The sequence below is a fragment of the Aulostomus chinensis genome, chromosome 14, assembly GCF_037954235.1.
Source record: "Aulostomus chinensis isolate RoL2024-O1b breed Wild chromosome 14, RoL_Achi_v1.0, whole genome shotgun sequence".
Classification (NCBI taxonomy): domain Eukaryota; kingdom Metazoa; phylum Chordata; class Actinopteri; order Syngnathiformes; family Aulostomidae; genus Aulostomus; species Aulostomus chinensis.
Window position 1 is genome coordinate 26,397,716 of NC_141333.1, and position 21,384 is coordinate 26,419,099.

The 21,384-nt window shown below is 40.9% G+C and overlaps 1 protein-coding gene across 2 annotated transcripts; it reads left to right on the forward strand.

The window, feature by feature from the left end:
- Positions 1-3,260: 3,260 nt before the first annotated feature.
- brdt (bromodomain, testis-specific) lies at positions 3,261-16,562 on the forward strand. 2 transcript variants are annotated; one of them, XM_086225218.1, is made up of 20 exons: positions 3,261-3,703; positions 6,646-6,918; positions 7,084-7,221; positions 7,422-7,560; positions 7,803-7,918; positions 8,683-9,018; positions 9,103-9,231; positions 10,068-10,265; positions 10,344-10,525; positions 10,634-10,911; positions 11,005-11,118; positions 11,205-11,366; positions 12,286-12,341; positions 12,437-12,617; positions 13,738-13,808; positions 14,222-14,282; positions 14,370-14,467; positions 14,807-14,982; positions 15,165-15,381; positions 15,464-16,562. In XM_086225218.1, exons 2-20 carry the CDS (start codon positions 6,727-6,729, stop codon positions 15,527-15,529), a joined length of 2,910 nt encoding a protein of 969 aa, XP_086081344.1. In that variant the 5' UTR covers positions 3,261-3,703; positions 6,646-6,726; the 3' UTR covers positions 15,530-16,562. The 2 variants fall into 2 exon arrangements, with proteins under 2 accessions (XP_086081344.1, XP_086081345.1); XM_086225219.1 differs by having other exon boundaries at positions 6,719-6,918.
- Positions 16,563-21,384: the final 4,822 nt, after the last annotated feature.

The following is a 21,384-nucleotide window of genomic DNA, read 5'->3' on the forward strand; positions in this document are numbered from 1 at the left end:
TACGTTCTCTCTTCGGTTCCAACTACCTATCAGTAGCAGGAAAGATGAGATGATTTTCATTATTGTACAATGCTCCTCTCTGTACGGATTTATGACCTAAATCACAGCAGAGACGCATCTGAATTTTATTTTAAGAGTGGACCTTTTCATTCGTTGAAAAACCAAAAGCACATGACAATGACCCACTTCAGACAGTTTTGTTTAGGTTTTCTTTTTGCAGACTCCCCATCTTTTACAAACAACATATGGAGCACATTAAATGTGGTCTCTGGTCATACTAATCCAGCCTCCTTACTTAACAATTCTTCCATGTAGTTTCTTTCTCATTGCCAGCCCCAGTGTGTACAGAATGCATTCAGGCTTCCTTCTGTGTTTGCTGAGAGTGCAGCTCTTTGCACAAACTGTGTTAAAAGTGTAAGTAACATGTTTTGTACAATTCACATACAGAATAATACCAGTATCATATGAGTTGCCACAAATATGTGGTTTGTGTTGCCCTCTTATGGATGGATGGAGACTCAGCATAGGACAGAAAAGCTTTCTCTGCACGTTACATATCATTCACACAAATAAAGATCTACATATTTGAAACAAGCAGCACTGGTCAGCCTTTATTTGAGCGAGTGTAGCAACACAATAAATACATGCAAACACTCCCAAAAAAAATTTAAAAGTATGAATTAACCAGTATTACCAGCAAAATATATCTGGGGTATTAAAATTAAATGCACACATTGTCAGGTTCAAATTACAGAACTGGATTCATAATTTGTTTTATGGGCCTTCTGTTTATATGAATATTGACAGGATTACACAATTTTCCCAAAACTCAGTGAAGGGGTTTAGCATCGGCCAAGGAGGAACTCAATACATTTGGAGGCCGATCCCTTCGGCACAGAAAATATATATATATATATTTTTTTTTTTGCATTGAGTTTGGCTGAGGTGTTTAGTCTCCAAGCACCTGTCATATTGGGTATCCACGCTGTCTCCTTGACAGAGGTATGTGCTCTCTGAGTGCTTTCTGCTTAGTGATGTGTTCCGGTAAACACGGCATTCAATACGGTGGAAAAGAGGTATCAGTACAGTAATTATTCACAAGACTTCTTGACATCATGTACCTACTATCCTATCAAAACAGTTGGCTTTATAAACAGATTCACTCATCATCCTCCAGATGTATGTGTGAGTGTGTGTGTGTGTGTGTGTGTGTGCGCGCGCACACACTTGTACCCTGTTCATGTCCAAGTATTCATATCCAAGTATTCATATTATGTAACTCCTTTTAGCTTTTCTCTACACTCATTCATTAATGATGCTTATTGCAACTTAAATGATTAAGTTCAGTTCTTATGTGGATGCAATGGAGAAAAATTACAATATATATTCCCTTGATCGAAATACTATGTAACATGTAGTGCAACTATGTCAAAAATCTTATATTAGAACAGCGCTTGAGAAAATTGTATATACTTCAACTTCAAACAACCTGACTCTATAAATATTTTCCTAAAATATACCGTTAGTGCTATTCCATCCAGCCATCCATTTTCTAAACTGCTTTTCCGTTACGGGTCGCAGACGGACTGGAGCGGGGCTCACCCTGGACGCCAGTCCATCGAAGGGCCATCAAGAGCAATTAGGTTCTCAGTATCTTGCTCAAGGATACTTTGACATGGTCACCGGGGGAAGAGAGGATTGAACCAGCGACCCTGCAGTTGTTCGACTGCCACACGACCGCTGACCCATGCCAACCCCCTGTTCATGCCATTGTGGTGTCCAATTTCTGAATTAAAAGGGTGAATTTTTCTTGTCGAGGTTTAATAATTGTTTTAATTAAAAGGGTGATTTTTTTTTTCTTATCATGATTTACTACTTGATTTAATTAAATGGGTGATTTTTTTTCCTCATCATGGTTTACTACTTGACACACTGCCCGCTGTGGAATGTATATTCTTTTTTTTTTAAATGGTTGCAAGAACTTTTGACCCCTAAAGATTAATATCCTGATTGAACCAACCTGTCTGTTTGTCCTCTTTGGCAAAGTAACACGTTTTGTGACTCCAATAGAAAAATGTTTCTCTCCAAATAACCACTGAATCAGACTCCAACTGAGGTAATGATTTCAAATATTGGTAAAAAGGGGATGTTGTGAGAACCACATCTCCATGTACACTTTGATAGCGTGACAGTAGAGCGGTAGTAGCTTCTGCAGAACTGCTCAGGCTTTGTACTCCACAAGGATGATAAAGCTCTCTGGACTCCACTTCGCTGGACTCCAATGCTTATTGGACTTTATTTATTTCACTAAAAGAACCTAGTTGTGTCTTGGACTTTGAAACTTTTTGAAACTTTGACTGAGAAAGAAAGCGTCAAGGCTCAGGCGGGAGGAGGCTCGGTCCATCAACTGGCCCGTGACTGGGCTTTGCAGCACTGCCTGAAAATCACATCACTATCTAGTATAACAGACTCACTTTTCCTTAAAGAGTCCATCTATAGTTCTGTATTAAATCCCTTTCAGCCTGAAGGTTTCAGGTAGACATGAAGATTTACAAGCATCTAAATTTAACCCACACATAGAGCTTATGGCTCCATCTTGTGGAAAAAGAGTGCACAAGAAAAGAGAAGGTTTTAGTTTAAGATGTGACATTTCCCTTTAAATTTTGACTGATTTAATGCCATGACCTTATGACATATTTTTGGCATTTTAATTCATTTCAATTTACTGCAGTTAGGGTCATTAAAGTGTGCTATATCTGTGACCCTAGAATACAAATGTGCGTCTTTTAGAGTTGTCACCAAATGCTGGCTACCTACGTTGTTTGGATTTTTCTTTCTTTTGCAGTTGACAGGAAGTACATTTGTGCCTATTTCGCTGTACCCTGGGAAAATGCCAATTTGTACGCTTGAATTCAATACTGTGAACTCTCGCCATACAAATATTTATCTTAAGTGTTATAACTCTGCATTTGGTCATTCTCCTATGTTATTTATTTTCCATTAAAATATCCGAATAATATTAATCATGCAGGACAGTGAATGTGCCGTCAGGAAAATGCCGCGCAGGTCTTTCCATTGCTTACGTGTGGTTTCATGTGACCTGTCTTGAGGTTAATTGTATAACACGGTACAATATTAATTTGAAAGTAAATCGTATTTATTGGCAGCCATCGCAACGTTTTAAATGTTCCATGATACTCAGTTTTCCGTATTAAGCGTCAGCCCTTGAATGCATCGCTCCGCCCATTCCCCCACTGTTCCGCTCCACTCCAGCCGCGTCGTGGTTGCTCTCTTTCCATTGACTGTGGGGGAACGGAGCATTTCAACTGGTTCTGTTTCACAGCTTAGACACGCTTTACATGGGGTTTGGTGACCGTCGGTACGAGCATTGCCTGTTAAAGTTTCGCGGTCTTTCGGAGAGTTGCCTTTTTGTCCGGAGCAGCACGACAAGAACATTATCTTCTAAGTTTAAAAACGTTGTGAGGAACAAATTGACAACGTGGGCTGTATAAAGTTATTTGTCTGGCAGGGAAGATAATGTTTGGGTCGATTTTCGCCACAGAAAATCGCAGCGAAACACGTGTAGGCAGCGTTTTGACCAATCAGTCGTAGAGTCAGGAGCAGCAGGGTATAAATTTGAGGCAGTTGCCGTAGAGACGTCGGCCACTGAAGAGATGGCAGCGCGAGTCCGTGATCTCGTAAGGTAACGATAGCTCCGTATGTTTGCCAGGCTGTGTGTTTAACGGATTTAACTGAACATAGTTGGGCCAGTACTAAGCAGTCAAACATTTGTGCAAATTTGAACGTTTCAAAGGAAGGCAACCACATCTCAAGTACACAAGCAAGAAGTTAGCTTACGTTGCTTATGCTAACGTTGGGGGATTGGGCTAAACTAAATGACACATACGATGAAAAAATGAAAATAGCCCACGTTTAGAATCACTAGAAGCACAGATTTAAGGTTGTTAACACGCAAGCTAAAGCTCTGCCTGAGGCAAACTCAAATTAAAACAGCCAATGTCAAAAAGGATGCCAGCATTTACTTATTTTCTAATCGTCAAATTTTAACGAAGCTTCTGAGTATTAGAGAAGAGTTTGGACAGCTAATGTTTGTTTCTTGATACCATAAATACTTAACTAATTCATAAACTGGTTGTGCTCATAGCAATGTCGAAGTTAGCTAAATGCTAAACTTACCGGGTGGGCGTGACGGCACGTGTTAGCCATGCACTGTCAACACTGCAGCATGCAGTATCATACTGCTGGTCAATACCACGCAATATATACATCAAATATTCAAGTTAGAACTGTTATTTAGATGCCCAAGTTATCTGAATCCAACTTATCAAGTAATCCAAATGCAAACAAAGTTTTATTACCTGGAAACAAAATAAAACTTGAGGCTGTTTAAGTGATTAATACGCTTTCATATGACATGTTGTGTTCATAGGACGCCGACATTTAGACTGAAATCTGTAGAGGACAGACATGCAAAGGACCAGTCTCGCAAACTGGTGGCTGTTGTCTTAAATTCCACCTGAAGCTAGCTACATGAGTTAAGCAGAGGGTTCCACAATGCCCATGGAGTATAACTCCCTTTCTGAATACATGTAGAGTATTGTGGTTGTAAGCTTTCTGTCTTGAAAGACAATCTTGGTCCAAATGGCTACTTTATGAAGCAAAGGTGGTATTGCTTAGGATCTGGATGTCAACATAATTTAAACTTGGTGAATTAAATTGTAATACCAGACGTAAATGCTTCCAGGCTGATTAGCTGCCAACATAGAAAGTAGGTTTCATCAGGATGTATTTTACCCTAATCTCAAATAATGTTCATAATAGGATTATTATTTGATCTTAATGTTTTGCGTTTGATTCAGTTTTTTTGGGGAGATGGGATATCGGATTGAAAAAAACCGAATTGAGTGCTGATTCTGACATTCACATATTGTCTAACTTTTTTGCAAAGATTAGAAATCAGAATAATGATGATGCTCATCCACTGAGGTGTTACGTGTCTAGGATACTCATGAGATAACTGCTCTGTTGTGATTATGCTTATAGAATTACAGTTAGCTTACAGTTCAGTCTGCAGTTGAATGATAAAAGCTCCTGAAACTAATTACACTTTGCCAAGTAGAAGTTTTAGTTGTTAGATTCTTGTTAGATGTGTTCGAAGGCTGGATTTATTCATGTATGGAAAAATTTGTCATCTTTTTATGAAATAAAGTGTAAATGAGAAACAATTTGTAATTTAATTTATTTGGGTGGGGTTAGAAAGACCGAAACTCTGAAAATAGAATTTTTGAATGTACAGGACTGGCACAGCTGGATTCACATACAATTATAGATTGTACGTCCCTACTCTTGAGAATCTGCACCATTCATATCAAAATCGCTAGGGTCTTGTTATGCAGTATTTTGATGAAGGTAAAATTTGTCACTGTACTGTTATAAATGATGCACAGGATTTTTTCCAAATGGAACTATAAACCCCAGCAAAAATCCATCCATGCATCCATTTTCCTCTGCTTGTCCTGTTAAGGGTTGTGGGAGGGCTGGAGGCTATCCCAGCAGCTCCAGCCCCCAGAGTTGCACATATACTGGAGAAATGGCTTTAGTTTTGGAAAATAAATGTTTTTTTTTTTAATTTCCCATTTTTTTGAAAACTTATTTTGAAAACAGCAATGCCTGCATTTCTTTATTTAACAAGCAAGTAGATTCATGATGCCTTTTGTTTACTATATCACTGTCTTGTTCAATGTAACTTTTTCACCAAATCCTGCTGCATTAACAGAGAAAAGATAAATTTTCCATGTATTAAAATATTTGCCCCCAAAATTTTCCTTGGAAATAATGCAAGTGTAAAGTGTCCTTCAGAGATGGTTTGCACAGCCTCAGCCGATAGGGACAAACAGCAAACTAAAGCATGAACCTGGTCTGTAACTTAAGCATTTTTACACCAAGTTCTGTTGATGACTTAAGCAAGACACAGACTGTATCCTCTTGGAGGGTTTTAACACTAATTGTTTTTCAAATATCCAAAATGTTGAGTCAATTCTTTGCTGTAGGTGGCAGTATTGCCCTTCAGTGGAACTGTTGCTTCTGGTTCTTTGAGTTTATGTTTTGGTCAATTGATAAATTGGAGGATTGTTAAGAGATGTCACCTTTTTTGCCTTCCTTTGCTTGATTGTTTGCATTTTACATTTACATTTCTGCCTTTACACCATTGATTGAATAAGTTTAAGGGAATAATTACTGCATTCGCAAATGTTTAATATTTTTATCCTGAATGACCTGCAGCAGTGGCATCAAAACTCAGAATAGGTTTGTCTGATCGAATCCCATCTGCAGGCACCAGAACCTCATTCTTGTGACCCTTGTTTGACTGGATTTAGATGAGACCACATCCTATTGTTTGCTCTTCAAAATGCACCTGACTTCCTCATGTCACCAATGTCATGCTGGGTTTTGTGACATTGATAGGAAGGTTGTTTCTGTGAATCACAGTGATATGGTTATATCATTCAGAATGACAAGTTGTATAAAAGTGGAGCATTTTTAGGCATTAATATAGACTGACTTTGTTCTGATAGAAGGCATCCCAACCCTCAATGTTACTGAGGCTTTTGACTTTTTGTGTAGGACAACATGTGATGACGTGAGCCACATTTCGGGAAGGCACACTTCAGATACTTCCTCTCTTCATGGCCTCTAGGCATCACAATGTCTGATGTGAAAGTCTGTCCCCCGATGAGTGGAAATCCGCCTCCACCAGAGGTCATAAATCCTAAGAAGCCTGGACGGGTAACCAATCAGCTGCAATATCTGGAGCGGGTGGTGATCAAAGCTTTATGGGGACATCAGTTATCCTGGCCCTTCCGCCGGCCTGTTGATGCAGTGGTACTGCATCTCCCAGTAAGTGTTCTCATTGGTCGGTTCATTGTAGCATCACTGTCTGCCTGTAAATGTGCTCGTGAGATGAAAGCTCCTCTTTTTGAAGTATTTAGTGCTTGAACATCAAATAAAATTGAACTTTGTGAACAAGTTCAGTTTCTCTGCAATCTGCTCTTGTCTTTGCAGGATTATTATACGATAATTACAAATCCTATGGATCTGGGCACTATTAAGAAACGCCTCCAGAACAAATATTACTGGAAGGCTCTTGAATGTATCCAAGATGTCAACACTATGTTCACCAACTGCTATATGTACAATCGGGTGAGAATGTACAACTTTTTAGTGCTTTTTAATTACACCAATGTGAATGCACACCTTCAATTTGAAAGCTCAATCATGATAGGCCTACTGAAATACAGTTGTAAGAAAGCTTGCTGTGATTACTGTCAAAATACCAGACTTTTTTTTCATTGCAATATATATATATATATATATATATATATTTACTTCTTTGTCAATAGCCTGGAGATGACGTCGTTTTTATGGCACAGACCTTGGAGAAGCTTTTTTTGAGTAAAGTTTCCCTCATGCCAAAGGAGGAGCATGAAGTTACCGAGGTTGCTAAAAAGGAACCAATGAAACGGAGGAAGACTGCTACTGGTATAATGCAAAATAACATGATGCAATGTTACATATTTATGTTTCCATAAATGTACCTCAGATTGTTAATTGGATTTATATTTTAACATTCAACGTGGGCTACAGTTATTTGAAATTTAGATTTCTAAAATGTTAAGTTTGTCACACCGGAACAAAGGACTTCTTGTGAACAGTAGTCGTTGCTTCATTTTACCCTTTTAAAAATCGTCCCCCATTATTGTGTGTTATTTTACGTCACGCAGGTACAATCAAGCAGAGGTCGCTCAACTCAGAGGTCGTCCTCCAGCAGACAGTGACAGTCATTCCTCCTGATGTACCTCGCTCCATGTCTCCCACCTCTGCGCAGATTGATGCGACCGTAGGTATTTGAATGGTTCGCTTGCAGCTTGTAGGATATATTTGTAAAAGATCAAGTTAATTCAATAATAATCAAAATAAATTCTCTTTATATAGTACATTTCAAATACAAATGTAACTGTTTCTCAAAGACAAGGCAGTTAACAAAAATGCAACCCAAACCAGCTAGAAACAAAAGGCAAAAAGCTGTCAAAAGAGATTGGTTTGGAAAATGTTTAAATGTGTCAACAGAATAAAATGATTGTAAGTCTAAAGGGTGAATGGTCCAGAGATTAGGAGCCACTACCTCAAAAGCACAGTCTTCTTTGGTTTTGAGCCTAGTGCAAGGGACAAATAAGAGGCCCTGGTCAGTGGACCTCCTACTTGTGCTGTGTGGCACCAGAAGTTCTTTTATGTATGCTGGTCCCAGGCCATGCGTGGCTCTAAATGTCATAATAGGATTTTGAATTGTGTCATGAATTTATTGAGTAACCAGTGTACGGACATGAGGATTGGTTTTACACAAGATCTTTTTCTAGATTTGGTATCTTTAACATAAAACACAGCAAGCCATACTTTGCTGAAGGATAGTTTATATCCCAGCTGCAGTAGACAACCATCCTGTCATTAGCCATTCTCTACATGTGCCTTTTCAATCTAACGTTTTAGATGTACAGTAAGAAGGCTAAAAACAGTTCAAATGCAGGGTTTTTTTTGTTTTGTTTTGTTTTGTTTTTTGCTCTAACACAGTGATCTACTGATGACCTGATTTTTCTGAATCGTCAGATTAAAAAAGGGATTAAGCGGAAAGCAGACCCCACCTCCACCTCATTGATCACCAGCAGTGAGGCATCTGCTACTGACAACCAGCCAGCACCTTGCATGTTATTGCCCAGGAGAGGCAGTGGAAGGCCTATCAAACCTCCAAAGAAAGATTTACCTGCCTTTGAGGGCAAGACGTCCAAACAGCTCAGGTATTGCAATGACATCCTGAAGGAGATGCTCTCAAAGAGGCACTGTGCATACGCATGGCCATTTTATAACCCTGTGGATGTAGTTGCATTAAACCTGCCAGACTATCATGACATCATCAAGCAGCCTATGGACCTGAGCACTGTGAGGGTAAGAACTGGAGAACACAACTTTGTTTCATTGTATTTTCGTATCGAGAATCAATTAGTAACTCAGACTCCTTTTTTTCCTCAGAAAAAAATGGATCAGCAAGTGTATGCAAATGCAAAAGAGTTTGCCGCTGATGTGAGACTGATGTTCTCAAACTGTTACAAATACAATCCACCCTCAAACCAAGTCGTCTACATGGCAAGAAAACTGCAGGTGGGGTTTTAGTTTTGTCACATCACCATCTGCAGCAAAAGCCAAATGTAACAGTTATGCAAGATTCATCTGTTTAGTGACCTCCCTTCTTGACTGTCAAGTTCACGCTCAGTGTATTCACGGTAGACATGTGAATTAGCTGCTCCCCTAGTGATGATGTTCTTAATCCTGTTGGTATGTTCATCATTCAAGGAACACGCCTTTTTTTGGGGGGGGTGGGGGGGGTGCCTGCAGAGACCAGCCGACTGCTATTTAGCTTGGCACAATGAATGGTAGCGGGTGGGAACTGTTGCGTGTCGCCATCAAAATTCATTCAATACACTTTTGCAGTGATTTGAAGCAGCACCTCCAGCTCCCCATTGTACATAAACTAAAACAAACAACAACATTGTTGACCGGGAGTCTCTGCTGCTACTAATCATGACAGACTTTGTAAGAGAGGATGAGGAGGATTACCTCTGGACAAATCAATATCCAACACCTTATCTGTTTGTTAACCCTACCATTCATTACATGGAGCTTACTAGCTGTGAGCTGATCTCTGAGGATCTAAGCAAACTGATGCACACATAGATTGGATTATGGATCTTTTTCTCTGGCTCTGGGAGGATGGGCAATAAGCATATTTCCCAGAATCATGGCTTTGAACTTAGATTTTTGGTGAACACAGATATGTAGGTGAAAAACAGCCTGCTAGTGTCAGACTCTGCTCATGCGTCATTCTAAGTGAATATGCAACTTAAAAAACAATAAGAACCACATCCTTGAGAGGGTGAGTTTAGTATTAGACGTGACCTCTGTTGCTTCCATAAAATAAGATATTATATCTCTTGCAGGATGTTTTTGAGGCACGATATTTGAAGGTTCCACAGGAGCCTGAGGGTTGTGTCACATCTCGCTCAAGAGTTGACAAGGAACAAGAAGTTAAAGTTAGCAGTCAGTCGTCCTCTTCAAGTTCAGACAGTGAGAGCTCGTCAGAGTCAGAGAGTTCATCCGAAGTGGTGGCTGTGCAGCTGGCCAATCTGGAGGAACGGGTGGGTGTTATACGTGGCAGTGATTGATTGTTGGAGAACACACTCACTTTAAATGGATTTTATTTCATGTGTTTTCAGTTGAGGGCAGTAAGTGATCAGCTGAACAAACTTACCCATGACCCCCTGATGAAACCAAGGAAGAAAGCCAAGTTGAAAAAGGAAAAAAGGAAGAAAGAAAAGAGCATTGCTAGGTTAAAGGACAAATCTGCAAAATACAAATGTAATGTTGAAGAAATGACCAACAGCAAGAGCTCTACTTTGTATGTATGCTCAGTCTTTCAGTCAAACAAGTAATGAACTGTACATTTTCCTAGCTTTTGCTCTTGATAATAATAGATGTGTGTGTGCATGTGTCATCATGGTAACAGAAACAAACTTCATAGAGAACCAGACCAATGTGAGGCAGAGGTCTCCTCAATACCATTGACTTACCACGAGAAGAAGCAGTTGAAATCTGACATCAACCAGCTGCCTGGTTCCAAACTGGGTAATCTGGTGAGCATCATTCATGCCAGGGAGGCTTGTTTCCAAGATACCACTCTGGAGGAGCTTGAGGTTGACTTTGACTTGCTCAAGCCTTCTACACTGAGAGCCCTGCAGAAGTTTGTGGCTGCATGTCTGAGGAAAGGCAGCAAGAATGTTAGCAGTGAGTCCACATCAATCCTGCTCGCCAAAAACAGCCGGATGTTTCTTTTCTTAGCTATAAATATGGGATGTTATTCTCCTCTCTGTCCTGCAGACAAGAAGCTGGTGAAGCCTGCAGGAGGAGTGCAGGGTGTGAAATCAAAGGATTCTGGGAGACATCTGGTTATCAGTAAATTGAAGAACATGCTTAAGAGGAAAAAGTCAGTAGGTAAGAACTGAATCTTGTCATAGGTGTTACTGTCACTAGTACACGTGATTCATCAGTTGCAAAGTTACCTGTGTTCTTGTCAACAGCTAAAAATACTGCATCCCCTGACTTCAGCTGTCAGCCCTGCCTCAGTGAGAGCAGCAGCAGCAGCAGCTGCAGCAGTTCTTCATCCAGCTCTGACAACAGCAGCAGCAGCAGCAGCAGCAGCAGTCAGCCTAGCACTTCAGACAGCAGTGACTCTGAATCAGGTCAGCTGCTCTCCTTAGCAGATGCCCTCTCACTCTGTAGTTCACATCTCTTCGTCCTTAAAGAAATAAATAAAGCAGAAAATTAACTTACTGCATTACTCTTCCAGTGCTGGAGTACGACCAACTGGCACATTAAATTGAACCAACTCCCTCGTCCTCATCCTCGCTCATTCCCGGTTGCGCCCGGTGGTCGTTTGTATTTTAGCTCAAATGAAAGTTTAGGTGGATTACTGAGCAAACAGATGGCTAGAGAAGATGTGGATTATACCGAATGATGTGCTTGATAGTTTGTAAACTGACATTTTTGGGTATTTTTGCTGTTGTTAGCCACCAGTCTCAATTAGCTGTAAACAGCTCTTTCTGTGTTCTGAGGCGCAAAGAAGTGACCACATTACACTGTAAAGAGTACTTTTTATACAATTGGAGGTGAATCTAAAGATAATTTTTATAAAAATCCAAAAGTGGAGTCAGAGCAGATCTTTATTCAGGATTTGGTACTGGTGTAAAAATAACCTTCAGTCCTCCCTGGCATTTATTTCAGTGTGCAAAGCACATGTATCATCATACCAACACCAGCCATGCTTGTGCCACAGATATTGGTCCTGCTCTTACTCGGTGCCTTGCACATAGAGTTTGTCACTATTATGTTCCCTTGTAACCACTCCTGGCCACTTTTGTGAGAAAAAAAAACCATTTTCTATTTCATAGTATAAAGTTGCTACAACAAAAGCATATTTGTGGGATAAAGAGACTTGTCTTTACCATCCAGTAATAACATGTGTGTCACACTGTCATGTTTTTGCACCTATCACAGTCATTTGTCCTAACTATCAGTTTTTATTTTATTTTGTGGTTAATCATTATTATATTGTACAATATATCTACCCATGTATGGTTTCTCAATGCACATGTATTTCAGTGTCAAAAACCAAGAAGCAGAAAAGAGCGGCGTCAATCCCAAAGCTCCAGAAAAAGGTAAACACATCTACTTCTTGAATGTTGACCTTAACATGAGTGATGCCAAGACCAACATGTTACAATGAAATACACTCATGAAATGTTTCCTTTAGTTGAAGGTAACTGGTGCTGCCTGTAGCAAGCAGCTATTGGAGAGCAAGTGTTCGTTGAAAGCTTCAGTCGAGAAGTGTCAGCCTCCTACTGCTGTGCAGCCCTCGGAAACACAAACAAAAGGTCATGGGACATCACCTCAGACCGATCTGACCTGCGGTGAAATTACTCTGTCACCTCCTGGTAATGCTCCTGCACCTTTTTTTCTGCAGATCCACGAAATTTGCGTGAATTTACTTTAGCACCTTAAATTTATTTTTTTATTTTAGTTTTTCAGCAGTAAAATGAAATGATTTATCATTAAGCCGTAAACCAGGAAACACTGCAGGTTGATATTTTTCTGGAATTGGGAATACTGTACTTAGAATTTAGGAGTGGTACTGTATATACTGTTAAAAAAAGTGATAGCAATCAAAAATACAGTAGGACTCACTTGACTGATCTGCTGGAGTCACATGCCTCACCAGTTCCTCTGATCAATGACAGCATTTGTTTCTCACAGTTTCCAGGTAGAGAACAGTGTCAAACAACAGTAGTGGTGGTTTTAATGGCGCTTTCTTGAGTTTCCACCTTTACTTGACATGTATTTGACACTCTATGCACGATGAGTGCCACTGTCATCTGTTACAGAAGCGAAACATCTCTTCTAATGTGAGCATTAATGCCACCCTGACCGCATCAGCAGATGTGTTATTTTCCAGCCTAAAAAGTTTTTTTTTTTAATGGAAAAAAAAAAACCCAGAGAAAACTGCTCAGGAATGTTAGCTGATTGATGAGGACTGGTGAGCAGAGGTGACAATCATGTAGGAATCAACAAAATATAAACAATACTCATTACGAGTCTAATCATGTTAGACAGTTAAAACAGGTTTTAATGATTCTGAAAGCCTGTTCATATTCTGCATCATCTCCTCTTCTATCCTGGCATTTTGTAGCAGCTCCCTTCAGCTATACCTCCCATAAGCTTCGTCACTCTCAGCCTCTTAGACGTGTTTCTCATTGACATTCATATTTCCTCCCCTCACTGCCGGTGGCTCCACATCACAAAAGGAACCCTCATCATTTCCACCACCTGCTCTCCTCAGGCTACCTGCTCTCTTTCTCTCGTATGTTCAGTGTCCTTCAGAGGCACAATGTCAGGACATGAGAACTCTCCCCCTCAGTTGTATCCCCCCTCACCCCCATCCGCCTGTTACTTGATTTAAAGTGGACAGACTAATGTTATGTTAGCTTAGTCACTGCGGATGAGTGGACAGTCAAATTGAGCTCCACATTTCTCACATAATTGTCATTTCTTTGACAGATTTGTCTGCCCTGTTGTCGCCCATGTTATCACCAGCAGTTCTGTTGGACTGGGCTGCCACCAGATTTGAGGTAGCACTGATGAAACGACAACACTCCACACGTGCACTGCTGTATTTTTACGACACCTCTTTCCTAAAATGCAGGATACACTATAAATACCCGTGCTGATCCTGGTCATGACCACTACTGGAGATCTGTAGAATTCTGACACTCCCATGACTTTTTGATTTCGGCCTTATTTGCTCCATCATCTCTGACTGCAACAGCGGCCGCGGTGTCTTGTAAATATAGGCCACCAGCAACCACATTAACTCTCAACTGTGCCTCGACTGTGTTCAAATAGACGGGTGGAGAGAGGACTATGCTCCATGTTTGTGATTTCGATGGCCGAAATTGAACACTATAAATTTTAAGCTCTAGAGCTGGAAGTGTGACACTCCTTATATCACTCTGCAATAACACCTTTATTTGTTTGCACTCAGGGGTCGGTGTTGTCCCCTCTGAGTGAGAGTCCACTACACCTGAAAGAAGAGAAGAAACCTAGTAAGTCACTTAACATACTGAAATGACTATGTTTTTAATAGCTAATTCTTTTACAGTTCACGCCTTATAAGAGAATTGTTGTTGCAGATTTCAGATGCAGTGAAGATTGTCCTGACCGTCAGACGACAGATGTTTCTCCCTCCAACTCTGCAAGTAAACAAGAGAAACTTCAACGCCCCAAAAAGGTACAGTACTTCTCCTGCTGAGGATTAACATTTTCCTCACAATAACTGAAGGGCACGGACTAAACAAAGACGAGGGTGTATTATGGTTTATGTTGGCTGAGTCAGCTTTCTGTATCCATTTCTAGTAGTTAAATGTTGAAGACATGATTGAAACGAATCCCTTTAGGTACTAGTAGTTGATTTTGGACCAGTGATGTCGCAAACATCTCTGCTAAAATCATAAAATCATGTCAGTACTTGTTCTATAGACCAGCTATACATACTGTATTAATATAGTTCCTGTATCCGCTCCCCTAACCCGTTTCAACATGGTGTTTTTTGTTTGTTTGTGTTCTTTAGGACATTGTACTGAAAAATGCAGAGTCTTGGGCTCAATTGGTAAAACAGTCAGTCACCCCGGCCGCTATCAAGTCATCAAGGGAGAGCTTTGAACACTTCCGTAAGGCTGCAATCGAGAAGGAAGAACGCGAAAAAGCTCTTAAGAAGAAGCAGATGGAAGAAAATCCTGAAAAGAGGTAGTCACACATCCCGCAGATTCTTTTTTTTATAGATACAGTATGCTTCTTGTTTTTTTTGTTTTTTGTTGTTGTATCATTATATTTTATATTTCAGACGCGCTGTGAAGGCTTTTTTTTTCCCCCTGAGGATTTCAAAACATGAGTTTTTCCTCCATATGACAAGGCCCTTCCCTTTCTAGTTTACCTGCCCAAGAAGATAAAGATCTACAGCTCTGTAAAGAGGGTCGTGAGTCACAAGAGCCCATCTGCACCACTACCTCGGATGTTCCCGAAGACGTTGAGCAGCTAAAGCCAAAGTGTCCCATGGGAAGGCAGCCTCCAGTCACACCCCTCCCAGTGGACCATGAACGGGAGATGGCCCGCAAAAAAGAGCAGGAACGTCGCAGGAGAGAGGCTGTGGGTGTCTGTCCAGGTGTGATGATATTTTGGTTTCTGTTGGCTAATTCATCACTGCTTCTGTGGTTTGTTTTTCTCCTAGATGTCATGTATTGACATGACCATGCAGCAGGACATCATGACCACATTTGAGCTGAACCTGGACTAGAGACCACCTGGGATGTACTTGAAACCATCTGGCATTAGTGCAAGATGTGTTGTTGTGTTGACTCAGGGAATTGATTGAGCCGTCAGTTCAACCTTCTATATATTCTTGAGATGTGGATGTTTAAAAAAAAAAAAACACTTAAATTTGAAATGTGTGCACTGATACACTTTTGATTGTGGGATGATTGGGTGAAGCACTGTCCTGAATTCTCCACGTTTCCTGGTTGATATTCGGAGGAGTCGTCCTTTGGTTGACAGCTGTGAACGACAAGCTGATTCATAGATGTGTACACTGTTATTAAGATGTCACCTTGTCATATTTTCTGAAATCTGAAGTGTTAAGTTCTAATTTTGCTGTTACTCCGCTCTGTTTAAAACCATATCACTGTGTTTCTGTAAATCCTGACTGAAAAAAAGACTCTAAATGTTGACAAAACACTAGTTTATATGAACATGCACATTTTTGTCTTCTTTATAAAGCGCAAACAATTCATATTTTGCCAGTATTTTCAAAGCAGGATTGTATTCATCTCATTTGCTTAACTTCTTGAAAATGCCAAACATTGTGTTATCTATGCATTCACTGCACTTTTTTGTCCTTACAGTTCTGGATGTTCCAAAGTTGGACATTAGCAGTATATTATATGTTCCAGTTTGTTATATGCTAATATAATAGTTTTTGGGCTTTTTTTTAACCTCAATAAAGCTATTTTCACTAAGCAATCTGGCATCACAAAATCCAATATTAATCCACGTGATCTGTTGAGCAATCCTAACCCCCCTGCAAATCAAAAGTACCAGATCCTTATAGGGTGAACCTTTGAGGTGGCTGTTTGATAGATTTAGCCGCTGGGAATTTTCAGACCCTGGAAACAAATTTTTGATTATTAACGTCTTGTAATCCAGTCACTTAACTACATTTTTAGGTGCAGCCTGATGCCTGCTCACAAGACCTAATTACCAAAAAGGCTATGTTAACTTTTTTTTTTTTTTTAATCTAATGCAAGTTAATAAAATTGCACTCTTGGAAACAAGGAGATCCTGCCATCTGCAGATGTAGACGCACAGTAGTTGAGTGCATAGACACTTCATGCATATTCATGCAGTTCATACATTTTTCATTTAAGAATTACGCTGCGGACAGAGAACATCAGTGAGTACAGATAAGAAACAGTTCATTTAAGTGCAGCAATGCTGCACTGTTGTATATATGATTAACATTTATTTCCTCACAGGAAAAAGAAATATGTATACTGAAATACATCAGCCACTGGCCCCTTCCTCTACTGATACCAGCAGGCACCACTGAAACACCCACATCAAGATTAATCCTATAGTGACACATTAATTGATAGAAGCCATAGTATTGTCATCTTCTTAAAATAATTGCCTAAAGTCAATTTTTGACAGGTTCTTTTTTGCCTAAAACAACTCCTAATGATGTTTTGTCTCCAGTTTTTTGTGTTTTCTGAAAAACTTACTTGGTGGTGGTGATGATGGATACTTGGTTACTTGATAGTAACCTTTACAACTGTATGGCCTCTAATTAGAAAATTCCTAAATGAAATCTCAAGCTGTTACTGATGTTAGGGCTTGAGCCAAGGTAAGTTCCCAGGCTTCATTATCACGATGGGTACGTGCCTCTAGTTGGCCCTTTTCACAGCAGCCATTTTGACATGTCATTTATGATTTATAACACCATTAATGTCCTTGTTACGTGTAGGCAAGCCAAAATCATCCATCCATCCATATTTACATAGCTTATTCCTGTTAAGGGTCGTGGGGGGGTGGAGCCTATCCCAGCAGCTATGGGCGAGGTCTGGACAGGTCACCAGTCCATCGCAGGGCCAACACATAGAGACAGACAACCATTCACACTCACATTCATACCTACGGTCAATTTAGAGTCTGGATTAACCTGGTCCCCTCTTGATGTCTTTGGACTGTGGGAGGAAGCCGGAGTACTGGAGAGAACCCACACAGGAACAGGGAGAACATGGAGACTCCACACAGAAAGATCCCATGCCCGAATTGGGGCTCGAACCCAGAACCTTCTTGCTGTGAGGTGACAGTGCTAACCACTGCACCACCGTGCCACCCACAGAATAAGAATCAGAAAAAGCTTTATTGCCAAGTACCATTTTACACAAATGAGGAATTTGTTGTGGTGCTGTTAGTGCGTAATAAATTTTACACACAAAATAAAACAAAACAGCGCGCACCAACACACTGAGGCAGCTGTCCGCATCCATCTTGGATCTCACTGGATGTCTGCGGCACATTAAGAAGAATGGGATCTTTTTCACCTGTTTGCTCTATTACATGTCAACATGACTGCTGTGGAAAGGGTCTATAGAATGACGCAGAAATGAGTCATAAAAATTAGCACTGCTTAACTTGAGTCCTTTGTTGTAAAATTAATTAGATTTTGAATAAATGCCTAAAATATGGTCTATTCAAGTCTTAGTTTGTTAATAGCATTACTTTAGCTTTCTTCCTCTAATGGTTGGATTTACTTAATAATGTTTGAATTTACTTAAAAGAACTTCCTGAACAAAATTGTGAGGTGAAGTCTCTCAAACTTGTTTGCAACAGTTATTTTCTGCAATAATCCAAAATCAACTATAGAAATCACATTGGCTTTTGGTTGAGCGAGCCCATGTGGTGATGCAAACTCCAGGGTTGGCCTCTGGGATGACGTCATCAGCCCTGCTGATTGACGCCTATTTCCACCATTGTAGTGACAAAAGAGAACCTGTAAACCTGAATTATACAATGAGATGCTTTATGGAGACAGTGACCTGGTATCACAATATAATGTCCTAATCTAATTCTCCAAAATAATGATTCATTTATTGTGGAAAGTAGGACACTGTGGAACCATCATTGTGTATTTGTTTAATTGGCAAGCAAATTGGAATTCTCGGTCACCTTGTCTCTTTTGTGTCGACTGCTTTGGTGAAAAATCACATAGGCTGCGTAATGCCGCCAGTAGATGGCGGTATATACAACATTATGCATGGCTGTAACCGTAATGTAGTGGAAGAAGAAAAGCCTCCTCCCAGCTACCTGCCAGCCACACTCGGGGTTACCTTCACGTGAATAAGTTATGGTGGTCGTTAATAGTGTTCTGGTACTGCTTATGTTGCTGTATTGAGACAAAGTTTGGGAATGTTCATGAAGGTGATGGCACCGGAAACAGGTGGTCAGTCACGTGAGTTAATGATTCGCTGCGTCAGAGGGTTGCACTTGTTTTTTTGAGAAAGAGGATAAAACCACCTCAAGCAAGCATCAAAACTTACATGAAACTGAGGGGACGGGTTTCACTTCAGACTTTTGTAGTAGTTACAGTTGTTTCCTTGTGTGACTTCGTTACGTTCTTGGAGGAATTATGAAAACTACATGTTTGTGAAGCACACGTACTAAAAAAACTCAATGTATTTGATTGAGGTTTCTCAAATATTATGATGCTGATCACCTTGGATTTTTTTTGTTAGATAAAACAAAGCCTAGGTCAAGCCCTGGGGACCAAGATATGTATAAATTTCTGATGCTCATACATACACTTACAGGCTGCACGGTGGTGCAGTGGTCAGCACTGTGGCCTCACAGCAAGAAGGTTGCGGGTTCGAGCCCCGGCTCGGGCATGGGATCTTTCTGTGTGGAGTCTCCATGTTCTCCCTGTGTGGGTTCTCTCTGGTACTCCAGCTTCCTCCACAGTCCAAAGACATCAAGAGGGGACGAGGCTGATTGATACTCTAAACTGACCGTAGGTGTGACTGTGAGTGTGAATGGTTGTTTGTCTCTGTATGTTGGCCCTGTGATGGACTGGTGACCTGTCCAGGGTGAACCCTGCCTCTCGCCCGTTGATGCTGGGTTAGGCTCCAGCCCCCAAAGCCCCCCCACGACCCTTAATGTGTAGGAATAAGCGGAAGATGACGATGGATGGATGGATACATACACTTACTATTCTATTAATAGCTATACATGATTATTGTTCATCCATAGCAACTGGGATGTAGGTATTTTACAAGTGTGGCTGTTATTTCTGTTATAGGGAAATAACACAATTCTAAATACTTTTTGTGGGAAGAACGACACATCTGGTCAGTGCTGAGTTGTTCCACGTCAACGGTAAACTGTCAGGAATACCTCGTAGATGAGAAAAGCAGCATTCTTCTGCAGCAGAACTCGACCCAGGCAGATCTTTCTTGTAATTGCTCCCGCTACCCACCGAGTACTTGGCTGAATACATGGTGCTGGTAATCCTGGCTCCTGATTTAAGCCAGACTTTTAACTGTACATATAAAGATATTACTCTACTCCATGATTTGATCAGAAACCAGTTCGCATGCCTATACTGTATGTTGCAAGCCTGGATTACTACAGCAGCCTTCACACACGTCTAAAGAGGACAAAAATGTTCTTGCTGAGCACAGTGACTTATGTTCTTGTCCTCACTTACAGGACCTTTAACTTGAGTACAGTACTTTCATTTCTCAATTTAATGAACTGTCAACTATTTGACTTCGTAAAGTTATCTCAAATTGACAGAAAGGGTGAATACAAATAGATAAACTACAGCCAGCAATCAAATGCTGGTAAATAAATCAGTGTGTAAGATACTGGATGGGCATGAGGATGTACAGAAGAACATTTTTGCATCAATCTGGACTTCTTGCTTCACATCACCGTTTGCTGACGAGGTTTGAACGCTGTGTGTAGTTGCCCAGAGTGTCAGGGAAGAAATCCTCCACACAGTTCTGCCGCTGCTGGGGATCATCAGACTGTCACCTTCACCTGGACGCCCGCATGGCCAGCACACATACTATCCATTTCCTGCATGCTGGTATTATTGATGCTTGGCGCCTGGCTCATTCCATGCTGCACGGGCCAGAACAAGAGCACCAGATGTGCAAATCCATCATTCCAAACATTAGTCCTGGACGCCTCGATGCGACTCTCTCTTGGAGCTGATCTGTCTGGTCAGAAGTGAGGTCTGATAATTTAGCCTATGAATCATCACTGTTAAATAGTTTAGTTAAAAAGCTGTTATGCCAGTGAGAAATATTTGGGTAAAATGTCCAACATTTTAGGAGAATGGGAGGCATGAGTTTGCAGTGGTTCGCACTGTTTCCTCACAGCAAGAAGGTTCCTGGTTCAAATCCACCAGCACACCGCAGGGCCTTGTATGCTTTCCAGGTACTATGGCTTCTTCCCAGGAGCAAAAAGCATGCTAGTTGGGTTAATTGGGGAGTCTAATTTGTCTTTAGATGTAAGTGTTTGTCTCTATCAGTGGCCCTGGGATGGACTGGCAAATTGTCAAGGGTGTACCCCACATCTGGGCTCTGATATTGCTTCAGGTTTAAGTGGCTGTTGATCGGTGAATTTGAGGTGTTCTGTCCTCCTGGACTTGATTCCCGCTTGTCTGGTTAGCTGCCATCTACCACCTCGACCTTGTCCCCTCTCCCTGAGCCCATCCCATCTTCTACTACAGAAGTAGTCCTCATTTCCTCCAAATCCACACTCAACAAGCATCCCAGTTTCACCCTCACCATTGACAACACCTCCGTTTCCCCTTCCCCTCAGGTTAAGAGTCTGGGTGTCGTCCTCGACTCCACCTTATCATTCCATACCCACATCAACAACACCATCCGGTTCGCCTACTTCCACCTCCGGAATATCAACCGTCTCCGCCCATCTCTCACTCCCAACAGTGCTGCAATCCTGGTCCACTCTCTCGTCACCTCCCGTCTGGATTATTGTAACTCACTTCTTTTTGGTCTCCCACACAAACTCCTCCATAAGCTTCAATTGGTCCAGAACGCAGCTGCCCGAATCATCACCAGAACCCCT